The sequence below is a fragment of the Sminthopsis crassicaudata genome, chromosome 1, assembly GCF_048593235.1.
Source record: "Sminthopsis crassicaudata isolate SCR6 chromosome 1, ASM4859323v1, whole genome shotgun sequence".
NCBI lineage: Eukaryota > Metazoa > Chordata > Mammalia > Dasyuromorphia > Dasyuridae > Sminthopsis > Sminthopsis crassicaudata.
Window position 1 is genome coordinate 543,565,240 of NC_133617.1, and position 19,748 is coordinate 543,584,987.

A 19,748-nucleotide genomic window follows, 5' to 3' on the forward strand; every position below is an offset into this window, starting at 1 on the left:
TAGTGTAAGATCTCAACCTTGCACTCTCAGAATTAGATAAATCAAACCACAAAATAAATAAGAAAGAAGTCAAAGAGGTAAATAGAATACTAGAAAAGTTTGATATGATAGATTTTTGGAGAAAGCTAAATGGAGACACAAACTTTCTTCTCAGCATTTGTTCTTTCTATCTTTACCCAATTCCTGTATATAATATGGACATGCCATCAATGGGCTGGAAGATGAATCTTTAAAAGTATCCATGAGGATTTGACTTGGAAGATGAATTCTTTTTCCCCTTGATATTATAAGGCAAAGATTCCAGCATAGGAAAAAGATGATTCAAAATTTTCTTTACAATTTTAATGCAATTTTATATGTAAAATTCTTAATTCACTCTTGAGAACTTATTAAAATATACTCAAAATCTGCAATTCCTATTAAAACATTTGGAATTTAGTCATATCAGTCTAATATTGTTATTTTCTCAAAGTTTACTACTATATTAAAAAAAAATTACAGCTTTATCTTATCCTTACACAGAAACACAGAAACAAAGATACACAGACTGATGCACACACACACTCACACATACACACACTCACACACATATGTATGTATTTCTCATATCATTCTGAAAGAATGAGATACTTTAGGGACCTAATCTTATACATGAATATATAATGTTTTAGAAGAGGGCAAAACCTAAGAAGTCATTTACTTAGTTATTTGGAATATGTAATTAGCCACAATTTCAGATTAAAAATAGTAAAATATTTCATTCTTGCATCCTATGATACTAACTCATATGTTTTAGTATTCATCTATTAATAGATTTAGTATTGCAACAACAAAACTTCCATTGTTTACCTTTCCCGATTTTGAAATTTTCCATAAAAGGAAATGAGAGATATGTTTATGACAACATCAAAGTTGTCCCTTCAAGGACATGCTCTAATCTGATACAAAGCATAAAAGACATAGTTTCCCTCAGCTCTGTTTGATTCACTTAAAAACCATAGTTAATAGCCAGTTATATAGCAAAGGTCTACATTATTTATATGGGATTATAACACAGAATTAACCAGGTGGAGAATTTTTCCTCTTCAGAAAGAAAATAGCATAATGAGGAAACTGAGTCAAGAGAATTTTAAGTTTGCTCATGCAAGATCTTCTCAATTTTACCAAGTAGAGAAATCCTCCTGTAGTAGTTTTTAGAACACCACTATCCTTTGGGTAGTACACAGCATTCCCTTGGGTGGTGAATTATTTATTGATTTAATGACAATTGAGACAATTGCACCTGAAATCAAAACTCAGAACAACATCAAATTATAGTCTCAATAGATTTTTTTTTATAAAGTAGCAATATTTCAGTATTTTTTTATGTAACTATAGAGAGAGCTTCATTTAACATGCCTTTTATCAGTAACAAACAAGTTATAAAAAATAGAAACATAATTACTCAAAAGAACTTTTATTCCAGGTATATTTAAACTTTCTCATAAAATTTTTGATTTTTTGATAAACTATAAAGTTTAAATGAAATAGTGACAAATGAAGTACATTTAACCTTATTGGAATTTGATCAATCATTTCAGCCCATTGAGAAATGATCTTTTGTGTACTTGATTTTCACATTATTTGAGGCATCTCTTTGAGGCTTGTGTCATCTGGAGCTATGCATACTTATCTATGTTAAGCATAAATTCACCAAATTCTTTAATTAACCATGTAAAGCAAAATAGGATTCTATGGTATGTCATCAGAGAATGTTCTAAAAAATTATCTTAAGTACTTTGGTTATTAAATTAGTTATTACTCTAACTGGATTATTATACAGTTCATCTCATTTTCTTTCTTTCTTTTTTCTTTTTTTTTTTTTTTTTCAATGAAAGTTAACAAATCTGCCCAGGGTCACACAGCTTATAAGTGTTTGAGGCTGGATTTTAACTCAGGTCATCCTGGCTCCTGGGCTGGTGCAGTATCCACTGTACCATTTTTCTTTAAATAGCACTTTTTTGTCTGGTGCTTTCCTAGATCTTTGACAGAGTAATTGTAGGAAAAAATCTGAGTGAGTTATATTGCCTTTTTCTACTCTGCCATTTTTATTAGTCTCTATCAGGTCTATCATATACATGTATATGAATATTACAGGAGACATTTTTAAATATCTTGCTGAAATTCAAGCTGAAAATCAGGATATATGTAGTTTATCTCTGACCTACCAATTTAATAGACCTATGTAAAAGGGAAAAGGTTTATTTGGTTGTTGTTTTTTAATAAATCTATGCTACTTCCTAAATATCATCACATACCTTGCTAAATACTTACAAACCATTACATTTTGTCAGCTCTAGAATTATGACAAAAGTTTGTCTGATTTATACTAAAAACTAAATAAAACAAAAAGCAACCTTCTGCTTCAAAAGTAAAAAAAGAATACAACAAATTGAACCCTGGAATAATGTTTTAAAGGCTTATTTTGAAAAAATTAAAATACATCTAAGTGTTTGTAAAATGATATGAAAAGACAACTAAAACATTTTTTACTTTGATGTCCACTAATAAAACCTTTTACTATCTCATTATTGTATAGAATCATAGCATGGTTGTATAGAAGTGACCTAAAACTATTCAGTGATACATAAAATATATCCTATTAAGTTGGAAAGCCTTTGATTCAAACTTGAATCAAAAGGTTCAGGTGATTAATTTTTCAATCATAATCTCAATATATAAATAGATTAGAACATATCTCTCAATCAATGAGATATATGAATATATCTCAATATGAACCATATCTAATATATATTATAATATAATAAATGTATTCCACAAATATATAATCATGCAGAAATTATTTTAGTAACTAGGCACCCTCTAAAAAAAAAAAAAAAAAAAAAGGAAAGCCTTAAAGGAATCAGCCACAATGTGGATCAATTATCATAGGAAAAGAATATAAGCAAAGATCTGGAACATGGGGATGGTGAAGCTCTACATTTTAATTTGACATGAAGTCTATATGGAATATAGCAATGAAATATCCTGTGTGGAAAGGACATAGCAATAGTGCACTGGATATGGGGTGGTTGAGAGTGTGGAGGCAAATGTATCCTTGCTTGCAAGCCATTTCTCTCACTTTGAAATTAAACTTCTTTTTGATTCCTGACTCTTACTGTCTCTAGTCTGCTTTTTTTCAGCTCTGGCCATGTACAGGTTAGAGGCTGATTGTGGTCTAGTTGACATATTCTTGCTATGTTTCACTCATAATACTATAAATACTGATGGTTTATGTAGGCTTATTTTATATACTGCAATTTTGCTAAAGTTATTGTTTCAATTAAAATTTTAGTTGATTTTTTTTAGGCTCTTTATGTATACTATCATATTGTCTTCAAAGATTGATAGCTTTGTTTCGTCATTGCCTATGATTATTCATCCAATTTCTTTTTCTGTGACTGTAATTTCTAGTATGGCACTGAATAATAGTATTGATAATGGATCTTCTTGCTTCATCCCTGATGTTATAGGAGAAACTTTTACTTTACCCTAATTACAAATATTGCTTCCTTCAGGTTTTTAAAAGATACTACTTATCATTTCAAGAAAATCTCCATTTATTCCTATGCTTTTAAATGATTTATAATAGGAATGGATGTTAGATTTTGTCAAAAGCTTTTTCTGCATCTTTTGAGATAATTATGTGACTTTTCACTTTTTTATTGATATGATCAGTTATAATTAGTTTCTTATATTGTACAAATCCTATATTATCCCACCTGATCATAGCATATGATCTTTGTTATACATTACTATAATCTCCTTAATGCATTTTATTTAAATATTTTGAAAAATATTCAATAGGGAAATTAGTTCATAACTTTCTTTCTCTATTTTTTTATCTCACCAGATTAGCTATCAAAATCATATTTGTGTCATCAAAGGAATTTGGTAGAATTGCTTTACTTGTTTTTTCCCAATAGTTTATACAGTATTTGAATTATTTTTTCCTTAAATGCTTGATTTTTTTCCTTAAATGCATTTTTCTTAAATGCTTTCCTTAAATGCTTATTCACTTGCAAATCCATCTGATGTGATCTGTGATGTGAGGCACCAAAATCTGGGGTTTGGTCATGTGAAGAATTCACAATAACCATTCTCTTTGCCAAAAAGTAAATTTATTTAGAGGAATAGGTTACAGACAAAATAGAAGGATACAATAGACACTGGGAAGGGTAAATATGAAATAGCATACGAAAGACAAGTTCCTTAATAGAACTCACAATTACCCAGTAGAAAGGGAATACCCCATGAGGTTGGGACATGCCCTTAGCTGGCAGCCTAAATCCTGAAAGGTACTTAGCACCCTAAAAAGAATTAGTTAGCTGTGAGTAGAATAAGTGGGGTTGGGAAGAATAATAGAGTTCGGGGCGATGCCATGTGACATGGGAGAAAAGGAAGGGGAAAGATTCCACAATTGTAATGCCAACTGAAGTGGGCTAAGTTCCAAAAGGATTTAGCAGAGAACCAGGAGTAAAAAGATAAATTTATAGGACAAAGTTGGATGGATCTTAGTGTTGCTAATTTTATGGCTTGCAGATAGGTTTGAAGGATGGGCTATTCACTATTGTCTCAGGAACTTGGTTATCACTGACCAACAGATTTTCTCTCTGACAGTCAGGAATGTTTGTAGAATTATACTATAGTATTCCTAAAGCCAGGAGACTTTATAATCAGTGACAGACAGATTGTTAGTACAATGGCATTCTAAGGTAGAAGACCTCAGGATTACTACTATATCTTCCCTAAAGTCTAGGGGAAGAAATAAATAACTATATTATTATATTCTTAAGGCCAGGAGAATTAAGAATCATTGACAGACAGTTTGTTAGAACAATAGTACTCTAAGGACAGGGGACCTCAGGATTACTGCTACATTTCCCCTAGAAACTGTACCCCATCACATCTTGTCCTGGAGATTTTTTTCTATGAAGTTCATTGATGGCTTATTCAATATTTTTTTGTGTCTAAAACAGGTTTATTAATATTTTCCCTTCTGTTAATCTGAAGGATTTATTTCACTTAGATTGTCAGTTTTATTGACATATAATTGGGTAAAATAGTTTTTACTAATTGATGTAATTTCATCTTTATTGGTATAATCACCCTTTTTATTTTTGATATGGTGATTTTGTTTTCTCCTTTGTTTTTAAAAAATTAACTAATTCTTTATTTTTTCCATAAAACCAACTACTAGTTCTTTTCCTATTTTTTTAAAAAATTGCATGCCCAATTCATTGAAATGTTCTTTAAAAGAAAATTGATGTACATGCTTAGAGACATATTTCTCCTAAGTAATGCTTTGATTGCTTCTTATAATTTTTATAATGTTTCATTTGTCTTCAATGATTCTTTTCTTTGACCCTCTCATTTTTTAGGATTATATTATTTAGTTTTGTGAGAAACAGATTTATTTTGTTTCCACAGTATGAAAATTAAATTGAAAAAAAAGTGAAACAAATAAGAAAATGAAACTCCACAGTGAGAAGGTCATCAAAAGGCTATCAGGGGTAGAGGTTATCTTGCCCAAAAGAATATAAGAATGTAAGCTTCTTAGGGTAGAGATTGGGTTTTGTAATCAGGGGTGGTGGCCTGCAATTTGAAAATAATCTTTTGTTCTTTACCCTTAGCTTTTCCCTTTCGAGAATGGAAGCTCCTTGGGGGCAGGGACTAAATGGAGTGGGAAATACCCTACTCTGTTAAGCATTTGATAGACTTAGTCTTTCTTAACTTATTTATTTATTTATTTTTTTAAAGAAACAATGCTTTAGAAAACCCAGCCAATGGGGAAAGAAGCCAGGAACTGGGGGGCTCACTAGTTAAGGAATAAAAAAGGGAATGCCCTTTGCCATTGTGTATATCTCTCTAAAACCATGCTTTGTGTATCAGAGACTGTGCCCCCTTTCTCATGAGAAAGAAATAAACTTTTTCCTACACTCAACTCGGACTTCTGATTGTTTTAGTGGTCAGTTTTGTCCCACATAGTTTTTCACTAATTTTTTTATCTATATTTCCAGGACCCTTTAATGATTGCAATTTTTATTGCATTGTGGTCTGAAAAGGGTAAATTTAATATTTTTGGTTTTTGACATTTCTTTGTGAATTTTGTGGCATAATAGACAATCAGTTTTTGTGAAAGTGTCATGTACAGCTCAGAAAAAAGGTGAAACTCCTTTCTGTTCTCACTCGGTTTTCTTCAAAGTTCTATCATTTCTAATTTTTCATAAATTCTATTTATCTCCTTAACTTCTTATCTATTTCATGGCTAGATTTATCTAACTTTAACAGAGGAAATTTAAAATCTTCTATAAGTATAGTTTTACTCTTTTTTTCTTTCTAGAAACTCATTTCACTTAAGAATGTTGAGGCTAAGGTATTTGGTGCATGTACAGTTAGTATTAATATTACATCATTGTTTAAGACAATGTTTAGAAAAATGTGGTTTCCCTGATTTTGGCTTTTAATTAAGTCTAATTTTGCTCTGTTGTGTTTGAGATCATGATTGCTATTCCATTTTTACTTCAGCTGAAGCATAATAGATTCTGTTCCAGCCCTTTATTTTAATTCTCTGTGTATCTTTCTATTTCAGGGGGTTTTCTTGTAAACAACATATTGTTGGATTCTGATTTCTAATTCATTCTATTATCAGCTTCCATTGTTCAGGGGAATTCATCTCATTCACATTCACAGTTATGATTAAATAAAAAACCTATATATTTCCCTTTATACTATTTTTTCTATTTATTGTTTTCTGGTTTTTTTATCTTATTCCTCATCTAAAGTTTGTTTTGCTTCTGACCACTCCCTTCTTTAAGCCACCACTCTTTTCCTTCTTTTCTTGTTAATTCCCATTTCCCTTTTACTCACATTTGGTAAAATAAGAGTTCACTATTCAGTTGAATTATATACACATATACATATACAAACATTCACACAGACTTAGCTATAGCTATCTATTTATCTATCCATCCCTCTGATAAGAGTGAAGTTCAAGTACTGCCAACAACCTCCCACCATTTTGCCCTTCATGCCCTTCCACCTTGTACCAGTGTATCCCTCTTGGTCACCCTTTTATTTTTTATTTTTAGATCATATCAGCATAATTGATTCACATCTATGCTCTCTATTTATGTAGAGTATGTCAAACTATCCTAATACTGATGAAGTTCTTAAGAGTTACATGTATCATCTTCCCATATGAAAATGCAAATAGTTTAATCTTATTCAGTCCCTTATAATTTTTCTTTCATTATTGCCTTTTTATACTTCTTTTAAGTCTTTTGCTTAAATGTCAGTTTCTATTTATCTCTGGTCTTTTATCAAGAAAGTCTAATATTTCCTGAAATATCCATTTCCTCCTTTCAACTCCTCCCAACACTTATACTCAGTTTTGATGAGTAGATCATTTTTTGGTTGTAATTCTATCTTTTTTGCCTTCCCAAAGATTCTAAGACCTCTTTTCCTTTAAAGAAGAAGGTGCTAAATGTTGTGTGATTCTGACTCTGGCGCCACGATATTTGATTTTTTTTTTTTTTTCCTGCCTGCTTTCAATATTTTCTCCTTGATTTGGAATTTGGCTGTAACATTCCTGGGAGTTTTGTCCTGGGATCTGTTTCAGAAGAGATCAATGGATTTTTTTAATGTCTACTTTTTTTCCTTTGGTTTTAATGTATTGGGGTAATTCTTTTTAAAAATTACTTGAAATACCATGTCAAGGCTATTTTATGGACCATGGCTTTCAAGCACTCTACTAATTCTTAACTTATCTGTCCTTCATCTTATTCTAGTTCCCACCCTGTGCTTTTGTTGACAGTTCCACTACAAAATTCAATTTGATGCATTATATTAAAATTGCTTGTAGGGGAATGTTGGGATAATATGGTTGAGTTGCTGCCTCAGCACTGATATCTAGGCTCCACTTAAGGAGTTTAAAGGTGATTAGCATTCTTTACTTCACATTTTGCCTAGAGTCAGTACTGGTTGTAGGAATTAGAATTATTCATGAAATATCTTAATTTCTTCCCAAATAGATGTAAAAATGTTTAAAAAAAAAAAAAAAAAAAAAAACTTGAGTCCCAAATTTTGCCTCTCTACTTCCTATCCAGCCCTCTCATTGGGAAGACAAGCAATTTGGTATAGATTATGCATGTGCAGTAATGCAAAACATATGATGAAAAATCTTGATGTTATTACTGAATCTTTTGCACTATAAGAACTTTAAGATTCATTTTTCCCCTGAGGCGTTTGGTGTTAAGTGACTTGCCCAGGGTCACACAGCAATTAAGTGTTTGAACTCAGCTCCTCCTGACTTCAGGGCTGGTGCTCTATCCACTGCACCACCTAGCTGCTCCTACTGCAATTATTTTCAAGAGACTAAACTAGCTATGTCAATGTACACTTTCAGACAAGTACAAAATAAAAATTTGCACTTTAAAAAATTCATTGATAAGATTCAAATGCTTGTACTTACAGTTATCTGATATCTGTGAAGAGAAATATGTTAAAAGGTCTAAAAAATTTGCTTCCTTCAATTCCACAGGTCCCATTGATTTTGTGTTCTGTTCTAGATATTTTGAGACGTTTTCATGTTCATTAAAGCCTGTGAAAGCAATTTTCCGCAAAGTGGATGTAGTTGCATGCAGACAGATGTCTCCAAGAACAGTTATATACATATAGGCTATAATCCATTCCCATGAAGAGTCATCATCTTTGTTTTCTTCCTAATATGCAAAAAATTCCAAGACATCTTATTTGTGATTTATTTGGGTTGAGATTTTAGCAAATAATTCCTTTTATATATACATACATTATATATATAATATATATGTATATATATATGTAAAACCATTTTATAATTCTATCTTTAAATTAACTGCAATACCTTGTACAGTTGATTGCCTGTACAGTTGATTCTTGAAGAGGATCAATGTAACATCGTTATGTTGGAGTCAAGGTATGGTGTGTTTGGATGTGGTTAATTAGGGCACTATGAACTCATTAGACTACTACAATTCAGGCACAAATAGTTCACATAAATATTCAAAGTGAAAATATTCCTAAATATATGCATCTTATGTTCTTTTGAGCAACTGCAATCCTGCTTCACTCAGACCTTCTTGGATGAAGGCATGTGATGTTGGGTAGTCTTTGACCCTTCTCTCACATGTCATACAATTGCTTCCAAGCTCTGCAGAAAAACCTTGATATTATATACCTATATCATTTCCTCTGGCCTTTATGTGAATTTTGTTTTGTGTGAGCTCTCTTTTAAATAGTCTTTTAAGCAAACATAGACCAGCCCATAGGAGTTTTACTCTTTATTGCAGAATTTGAATGCTTGACAATTTAGCTCAAAAAAAGGACCTCAGGATCAGGTGCTTTATTTTTCCAGGTTATCTTCAGATCTTCCTAAGACAATTTAAATTGAAAAGATTCAGTTCCCTTGCTTTGGTACACTACCAAGGTTTCATAGACATACAATAATGAAGTCAGCACACTGGCTCTGTAGACCTTCAGTCTGATAAGACAGGGTAAAACCCCTTCTCTCTCACACTTTTCTTTAGAATCTTTCAAACAATGAGTTAATCCTGCACATATTAACCTCATTATCAATGTGTATGTCCCTAGAAAGTATACTACCATGGTTAAATTAACTTATCCACAGCATTTAAATTTTTTTCCATTTACTGTAACCAATGGTTCCACACATGGTTGATATGGTTCTGGCTCATGGAAACCCAATGTGTTCTTGGTATGAATTGTTAGACCAAAATTAGAACAAGCATCAAAGAAGCAATTTATTCTTTATTACATGTTGCTCTGAGAGGCTGTATTGAGTGCACAAACATTTGTGAATAAAGAAATCCAATGTGTCCTTTTCAAATTGAATAACTTATCTTCAGTGCAGTTGCTGACCTTGATGCTCTTTTCATTCTCACTGAAGGTGTCTGACATTATTGCTAAAAATACTATGGAGCATGGGGAGCAAGTTTACAGGACTGCTTCACTCCATTGATGACTGGAAAAGTGTGAAAACATCATCCAGTACCCAGAGCTTGTGTAAACATGCCATCATAAAGTGATGTGCAATTCTGATGAACTTTTCCAGGCAAACGAATTTTGCTATAATTTTCAATAAGCCCTTACAAATGGTAGTATCAAAGGTCTTGTTCAGATCTTTTTGCTTTTGATGTAATTAAACATTGTCTTCTCAGAAACAAATGAAAATCCTACTGACAAACCCTGTTGAGTTCTTGTTTTTTGGTTAGAAACTTAATTTCCTTGAAATTTTTGTCAAACTTATCTTGATTATTCCAACTGTTATAGCCCATTTAAGTAAATGAAGTTCTGTTCACCAAATCTCTGAAATCTTCCCACTCCATTTCTTCTTCACTGTTTCCAGCCATGTATTGGTTCAGCTTTCCCTCCAAATTAGCAGTAAGCTACTCCCACTTGGAGAAGTACTCTAATCTGTTGATATTAAATCTCCTGATAGTTGTCTTGCCTTGGGATTGCTGCTTTGTTTGAATGTGAATATTTAGCATAGATGTCTATGATCAGTCCATCACTATGTACTACAGATCTGCTTCATCACTCTCACATGCTGTCTCTTCAACTTTCAGTGACAGAATATATATATCTAGTTTATAGCACATATGTTTGCTGTGAGGATCCATCCTTAAAGTTTTATTGCATGTAGGCAAATGGAAGATAGTGCTGGTAAAAAGAAGGTCATGAGATACATAAGTGTTTAGAGGTAAATGGCTATTTGATGTTGCTTTTTCCAACTCCATTCTTTCTATGTTTGTTAATCTTACTTTTGCATTAAAGTCACCCAGAATTTTAAGCTTGTCCTCTTTCATTGCATTGATGATGAATGTCTCCAGGTATTTATAAAAATTTTCTTTGACCTCATCAGAGTTCGTCATGGGGGGAGAATGGAGCTTTCTTGAAAGGAGCAATCACGTTGATAAGAGCCTATCGTTTATCCTTTTGGTAGGCATACAAGTTTATTGGCTAGTTCAGTTTTGTTTGCAAAACTTATGTCAGCTTCAGTGTTCATCTTCACTGTGTCCACTCCAGAAAAAATGTTTATCTTGCTCTGACTGGCAAATTAGCTTTCATTTGCTAGCGTTGGATCACTCAGGGCTGCTATTTGGATGTAATACCTGAATTCTCTCATAACAATCACCATTAAGTGTTTATGATTTATTGGATTTAGTTTTGCCCATAAATGTGTACACATTCCATGAATTGATGCTGAGTTGAATAATCTTTGCAAACATTTTTGTACATTTTTTTGGTGTGTGTGTGATGACCACAGGATTTCTTTTGGAAAAAATTTGGAAAGACCCAAATGAACTCATGCTGAGTGAAGTGAGCATAACCAAGAGATCATTGTACACAAATTGATAATCAACTACCAAAGACTTTTCTACTTTGATGAACCTTTAAGAGCTCCATAATAAGTGATATAAATGATTCATCTACCTTAATGACTGTTGGAATAAATCATTTTCATCTGCCCTTATCATCAGGGAAAGTCTTCACTGATAAGTTTGAGGCCCATTGGTTGTTTGCTAAAATTATTTAAGAGGATATGGCTACTGCTCATGAAATAGCTTTCTGGAGTCATAGGAGAAGATTTGGGTGAATCAGTCAAGAGTGTGGCACTGACTGAGTGTGGAGGTGTGGGATGTTATTCACCAACTGTATCTCTGTCTCAAATATTCTTAAATTCTTAAAACCAATTATTTACACCTGGCTAATTGAAGCCAACTGATATTCACTACAGTAGTTTAAAAAAAACATCCTTAATGACTCAAGAGTTCCCATTGGGTTGAAAGAGGAATTAAAAAGACTAAAATGTATTAAATGTCTAATCTTCTATTAAAAAAAAAACTGTATCCTAATTCAAAATGCTGAGATCAAGTGGAAATTTAATGTTAAATGAATAACAAAAGTAAACTTTCTCGCTATCCAATTTTTGTATGTGTTTGATTTTTATCAAACACAATGTCATTTAACATTTAAGTTAGCTGTTACCTGCTTCTGAGGAGATAGACGACCCAAAATAAAATATTTTCCAAGATTCATGAAAATCCTCAAGCAGGACATGTTTAATTTTGCAGCATCCCCAAGAATAAAGAAACCAAGGATTGACTCCAAACTAAATAATTAAAGAGAGAAAACACAAAATTCAATGAAAAATAAAAATCTCAGTCTATTAAAAATAAAAACAATTAAATAGCTAAAGGCAACTATATTCCTGTTCACCAGTTTCCTATAGAGTAGATACATTTTGGCATTTGTTAATAGCAGCTAAAAGTCTACTTGAAAGTATAAAGGTTTTATATTTTATGAAGTAGAGTGTGCAAATTTACAGAAACTCTATAAGGTGAAAAATTGATCACATATTATTGTATCCACAATGAAGAATGAATACAGAACATAGAGTTAAAAATATCCAATTATACAGTCCAATTTCTTTGTTTTGTTAGTTTAAAAGAAAATCTGAAGAGTGACAGGGCCAGCTAGATAGCTCAGTGAATAGGTGCTGGACCTAGAGTTAGGAAGATGTAAATTCAAATCCACCCTCAGATATATATCAACTGTGTAACCCTGAGCAAGTCAAGTAGCCCTAGTTACCTCAGTTTTCCCATCTAGAGGAGGAAATGACAAACCACTTCAGTTTATCTTCCAAGAAAAGTCTAAATAGTGTTCCAAAGAGTTGAGCACAATGAATAACCAATAATGTCTAAAGAGACACTTGCCCAAAGTAACATGAGTAGTAAAAAAAAAAAAAAAAAACAACCTCTCAGATTGACTAAGATGACAGGAAAAGATGATAAATGTTGTAGGGTATGTGGGAAAAATGGGATACTAATAAATTTTTGAAGGAGTTGTGAACTGATCCAACCATTCTGCAGAACAATTTGGAACTATGCTCAAAGAGTTATCAAGCTGTGCATATCCTTTGATTCAAAAGAGTAACTATTGGGTCTGTGTCCCAAAGAGATCATTAAAAAGAGAAAAGGATCCACATATGCAAAAATATTTGTAGCAGCTTTTTTTTGTAGTGTCAAGGAACTGAAAGCTGAGTGGATGCCCATCAATTGGAGAGTGGCTGATTAAATTATGGATGTAATGGAATATTATTGTTTTATAAGAAATGATGAGCAGCCTGATTTTAGAAAATCCTGGAAAAACTTACATGAATTGATTCTAAGTGAAGTGAGTAGAACCAAGAGAATATTGTACATAACAATACTATGTGATGATCAGCTGTGATGTAGTTGGCTCCTTTCAGCAAACAATTGATTCAAAGCAGTTTCAATAGACTTGTGATAGAGTCATCTGCATTCAGAGAGAGAACTATGGATCAAATGTGGATCAAAGCATAATATTTTCTTCTTATTTTGGGGGGGGGGTTATGGTTGGTTTGCCTTTTTTTCCTCACTTTTTTTCTTTCACCTTTTGATCTGATTTTTTCTGGCACAACATTATGAATATAGAAATATGTTTAGAAGAATTACACTTTTAACCCATATTGGAATGCTTGTTGTCTATGGGAGAGAGTAGGAGAAGGAAGGAAGAAAAAGTTAGAACACAAGCTTTTTGTAAAGGTGAATGTTGAAAACTATCTTTGCATGTATTTGGTAAAATAAAAAGCTTAAAAAACTAAGTATGATCTTCTAGGAATTTTTTAAAATTAAACTTTAGTGGAATAGAAGATTTCCAAATATTTCTTAAAAATAAGGCCAGGACTGACCACATATTCTGGGAAAACCCAGAAACCAAGAAAATCCAAAAAAGGTCTATATTTTGAGAAAGAATATATAAGGATGAATTGGTTAAATGTTAACAAGGAAATATGAAATGCATTTTCAGAATGCTAATACCTTTAAGGATCATAGGGAAAGGTTAAAATGGCAGAAGACCTATGAGTATTTTTCTTATATTTTAATGATTTTAGGAGAAGACAAATTGGGAGGGGAGGAGGAAGAAGAAAAGGAAAATCACTGCTGCATTATAGAGTTTCAGAAGATGAATAAAATTTAGTAAGAGAGCAAGCAGTAAGGAGATTGCCTCTAATGAACCTCAGTTTCATCTGAATCAGATAAAGAGAGAATGAAAACAATTATATATACACACACTGCCACCCTCACTTACCACTGAGAGTACTGAAAGACATTATAAGTAAAGGAATCACCATTAGCAAAACAAAATTGAATGTTGGATGGCATAAATGAAACAGGATTTTAAAAGTGTTGAATACAGCTATTAGAGGAGCTACCTAACACTGACCCATAATTGGAGCAGGTCCAAACTGGTGGGGGCCAGACTTGTGAATAACACCATTGCTGCATCTGGAGTTTGCTGTTCTGACCAGATATTATCAATCCACAGCCTCCTCAGCCCTCTCTATGAATTTTTAGTTGTTAAAATTTACATGAAAACTTTTTAAATCCTATTTTATTTACGCCAAATACCATTTCTTGGAAACTTGAAATAAATCCATAAAACCACTTGAAATATCATTGATTAAAGGGGACATTATTTAATTGTAAAGATCCCAAAATAGTAAATGAAAAAATATATTTGCACAATAATAGAAAATTTTTTTAAAAATTCTATTTAATATGAAGCTATTTAAAAAATAATAGACAGCTCTGGAGTAAACTATAAAGAGAACTCTTGGGGAAGGAGGGGAAGATCTATAGAATTAATTATTTAATAGGAAATTCAAGAATCAAGATGAAGAGAAAACTGGACTAATACTCTAATGACTATGCACTTTGATGCCCTATAAATGGATCAATATTTTTTGTGGAAGGAGAAAACAGTTGAAAGGTGAATTAGGAGAGGGAAAGTAAGAGCTATAAGATACTCTTTCAAAAAAGATTATAAGATACTTTTTCAAAAAGAGACTGTAGGAATGCAAGACCAAAGCAAAGAAAGAAAATTGGAGTTAGAGAGGAGATCTATATTGGGAGAAAGGAAAAGATGGTACCAAAGAATTTTCCTGTGGGAAAGGAGGTATATATTTTCAGCAAAAATCGGGGACCATATAATGGGTTTTGGGGGGTAACCAAGGAAGAATTTGCTCTTTAGAAGATTACATTATAAAGAAGGATATGTTACATAAAATAGCATCCAACTTCCAGAGAGGGGATATATGAATCTTGAAGGACAGGAAATACTCAGTATGGTAGGGGAAATACCAATTGGTAGCATGGTATTATGAATGATGATATAAGACACACATTGACTCTCTTTATACCACACTGCTTCCAGCTGACATTATTTCTTTCATGAAGCAGTACATCTGAGACGTGGCACAGATTAAAATAGAAAGAAAGGGATGAAAATCCATAAATTTTTGATCATAGAAATGTGATTTTTAAAAGGAAACTAAAATCTGTTTCTTCAGAAGTGTTTTCTTCACAAGGAACACAAAGAAAATAAAGTACATACATGGAAACTGGCAAAGATGTTCAATAAATGGCAGTAGTCAATGTTGGAGGGGTAAATAGCATGATAGGCACAAAAATAAAGCATGAACTATGAAAAATAAAGCTAAAGCACATGAGAGGACACCCCTAAAGTAACCCTTTGTGAAAATAGCAGGTATTACATATTTTACACATTTTGAGAATGTTTAATGTATCAATCAATTTTGCTGATAGTTTTTAATTAAAAAATATGATAGCTGTTATATGGGATTATATGGAAGGGATAAAGGAAGAATAAACAGAATGATTATAATTATGTAAGATACAAGATATCATGAAAAACATATTCTAAAAATAATAAATTAAACTTCACTTGTCTGATTGACAGATTCCATTTTTTAGCATGTTAGTCAATGCTTGCCACATAAAGTATTCATTTGTTCTTGTTTTTTGAATAAATGTTCATGATACATGTGTATGACATTTCTGTTTTGTTTAAATGTCTTAGGCATAATATTCGTTTTTCCAAAAAAATAATCAATATTCCAAAATCAGAAAAAAATGTTCTGAACAGACTGGAAGTAAAGTGAAATAATTACAAGCATTAAACAAGACAAAATTTCCTAAAAAATCATGTAGCAAACTTCCATAAAATGGAAATGGAGGAATCCAATGCTAGAATCCAATGCTTAATTGGGAGGAAAAGGACAAGAGTTAAAGGATGTAAATAAATAGGTAAAAATTAAAATAGTATGAATAAAAGCAAAATGTAGACTTTGGAGCTATTTTTCAAATTGCCATTTATATTGGCAGCAATCCATAAAGTTCCTGGGGTTAATACTGATGGTTTGGGATTGAGAGAAGTCTCTAATACTATACTGTTTTATGGTTCTCACTTATGATTCCCCACAAATTATCATAACTTTTCTATTGCTGTTGAGGGAACCACTAATCTCCCAGTCCCTCAGTCTCATAACTTATGTGTCATTTTCTTCTCCTGTCTCACATCTTCCAAATCCACTAAACTTGTTGATTTCATCTGTGTAACATCTCTCAAATACACAATTTTCTCTCTTCTAATACTGTCAGCACTCTGGTGCAGGCCCTCATCAACTCACACTTAGACTATTGCAATAGCTTCCTGATCAGTTTATCAATCCATGAAAATGATTTTCCTTAAGTAAAGAATCAATTGTGTCATGCCCTTGGCCATGGAACCTAGGTATCTATCTCAAATCAAATGGAGCCATTGGTAAACATTGCAAAATAGCATTTAGAAAAAGCAAATATTTTATAGATGAAGGCCTATTGGGCTTTTGGAGAAGAAAGAGTTCCAACAGATCTGGACAGGTGATTTCAATTAGAAGATAAGAAACTCATAGATAATTCAACAGTTAATAAAAAAATTCTATATTTTATATTTTGTTAACATGTGACTGTGTCAAATAAATTTTTATAATTTTGTGTTTTTTTATGATTTCAGTTTTTTCATTTGTTAAGCTTTAGAAAGAAACAGCATCTCATTTTGATTATCACTTCTATAATCTTTTTGATTTCTGATTTATTTCTCCCCTAATTTTCTATATCCTCATTTTTGTGCTTATTCAAGGTTTGCTTGTTTGATGACTAGGTTTTTCAAATGCATTTTTTTCATGAATTCTCTCATTTTCTATTTGTTAATGTATGGTTTTAGGTCTAAAATTTTCCTATAAGAACTGACTTACCTATATCCCAATCATTTTAGTTTCTTTTTTCATCATTATTTGCCTTCCTGTAATTAAATATTGCTATGATTTGTTCCTTGTCCTACTCAATATTTAGAATTTTATTATTAAATTATTTTGTCTGTCTCTTTTTTGGTTATTTTTGGATTAATATTTTATTATTAAGGTTTGTAAAATATGTTTATTGTTTCTGCATTTTAACATTTATTTGCATTATCTCTGTATACTATTACAAAGTTAATTCCATGTTACACTGAAAAAAATGTATTTTCTTTAGCAAGAAAACATTGTAAATCTTTTGCCTATAATTTCTTTAACAATTTTATATTTACCTTTTATATTTCTGTTAGATTTCTCCAGCACTGAGAAATACGCTTGAAAATTTACTGTTATTTTGTATTATTTTCTATGTCTTATAATATTTAGAGGTTCAGGCATATGGAACTTATGTCAAAATTGATTTATTATCTATAATTTCTTTCAGCATAATGTTTCCTTTTTTATCTTTTGGTGTTCTGAATTTTTGTTTTTGCTTTATCTGTGATGATTACAACTTCTGCTTTTTCAGATCCATCTGATATATGGTAAATTGTGTTCTAGTTTTTCATCATTGTGTATGTCTTTTTCTTTTTAAGTGTGTTCTTTTAAGGAGCAGAATATAGGGATTTTATTTTCTTATCCAATCTTTCATTTACTTTCATTTCATTGAATTGCTGAATCCATTCACAATTTAAGTTATTAGAGTTCACTTGATTCTAATTTTCCCCACTGAATAAGATGTCCCAACAATGTAATTTATTATCACCCTCTGCCCTACTTATGATCATTCTGCCCCCTCCATTTGCCATGAAATCTCTTGAGTCAATTCCTTCACATTCTTCCTGCTCCCGAAAACTCTTACTGCCCTATAACTAAGGCAGGATGCTATTCATGGAAGCACATCATTCTCTCTGTGGTCTCATGAAACATCAGATCTCTGCAAAATGATAACATTTTACAATCCCTATCTGCTATTTCAAAGTAACCCTCCTCTGCCACCATGGATGTATTTTTCAGCAGGACTTTCTTCAGTCACTGAATCTAAGTATCTCTCTTTCTCTCCCCCAGTTTGTTTCCCTTTCTTTATCTCCTAATCCATTCTCCATTAGCCCTTCCTCTTTCATGCTTTTTTAACCACTGAATTTAGGATACAACACATTCTCTCTCATTTTCTTTTTTCCATTCTCCTTTTAAGATGTTCTTCTATTTTGCACTTTAGCATCAAAAAACCCTGAAAAGGGATTCACTTGATTGAAATACAATGAAGTTTAGCCCATGTCATTTTAATCTTGTTCCTTCACTTTCACTTATCTTGTTGGGCAGCCAGGTGGCACAAAGGATAGAGCAATGGTCTTGAAGGTGGAAATATATGAGTCCAAATTTTTATTCAATCATTTACTGACACATTACACTTGCCTACTAGTAAGTCTACATGCTTCCAGTCTCTCGCCTGTCTAATTCTCCTCAATTCAGCCAGTAAAGTCATTTTCCTAAAGTTCAGGTCTGATCTTAGAAACTCCAATGAGTTTTCTATTGCCTCTAGGTCTGAATACAAACTGTTGGGACTGACTTTCAAAGTCCTTTATAACCTATCCCTCTCCTAGCTTTCCAGTCTTTTTATACGTTACTCCCTGATATATATTCCTTGATACAGTAATACTAGCCTTCTGGTTGTTTTCAGGAACAAGACACTCCATCCCTCAGCTTCCAGCATTTTTCTCTGGCTATGTTTGGAATGATTTCTCTTCTTGGCTCCAAGAACTGACCTCACTGAATTCCTTTACTTCCCAATTAAAATCCCACTTTCTATAGGGCCCATATCTCCTCTTAATTCTAGTGCCTTTCCTCAGCTACCTATTTCCTATTTATCCTATATATAATTTGCTTTGCATATATTTGTTTGCATGTTGTGCTCCCCATTAGATTGTAAGCCCCTTGAGGGCAGGGATTGTCTTTTGTCTCTTTTCATATCCCTAGCACTTTACACAGTACCTGGCAAATAGTCAGAGGATAATAAATATTTATTGACAATATTTTGATCTGGGCACTATATTCTGAATTTTGGAGATAAGGAAATTGAGGTTGAGAGGTTGTAACATGTCAGGTTAACCCAGATGGTAGGCTTGATTGGAACTCAAATCTTTCTAATTCAGAAACCAGCATTCAAATCTATTGTGTCACCTAGATCTCTTTTTTTCTATTCTCAAGGACTAGTCCAACACTATGAATATAGTAGATATTTAATAATATTTACTGAATTTTTTTGAAATTAGTTGTCTGATTATAGTCAAGTAACTTAAACTCTTGAATGGAAATGGAGATTTAAACTAAATAGGCATAATTCATATTTGCAGGTCTCGGAATAAATCTGTGCTATTCCTAAGCATCCTTGTTGGAGGATTCCATGTCCAGCCACAGAATTCTATCCAGGTAGCTGTGAAATACAGCCTTGTCATAAATATTTCTCTGTCTCTTCCAGATGGTTAGA

The 19,748-nt window shown here is 32.3% G+C and overlaps 1 protein-coding gene across 4 annotated transcripts in view; it reads right to left on the reverse strand.

Annotated features, from left to right (window-relative positions):
- The window catches only part of TMEM232 (transmembrane protein 232), a 185,910-nt gene that overhangs the window by 88,276 nt on the left and 77,886 nt on the right, over window positions 1-19,748 (reverse strand). For all 4 annotated transcript variants that reach the window (XM_074281948.1, XM_074281946.1, XM_074281947.1 and 1 more), the window contains 2 exons: window positions 12,088-12,211; window positions 8,513-8,762 (listed from right to left, as the gene is read on the reverse strand). In XM_074281948.1, coding sequence (XP_074138049.1) covers window positions 8,513-8,762; window positions 12,088-12,211 — 374 coding nt within the window. The remainder of the gene's footprint in view (window positions 1-8,512; window positions 8,763-12,087; window positions 12,212-19,748) is intronic.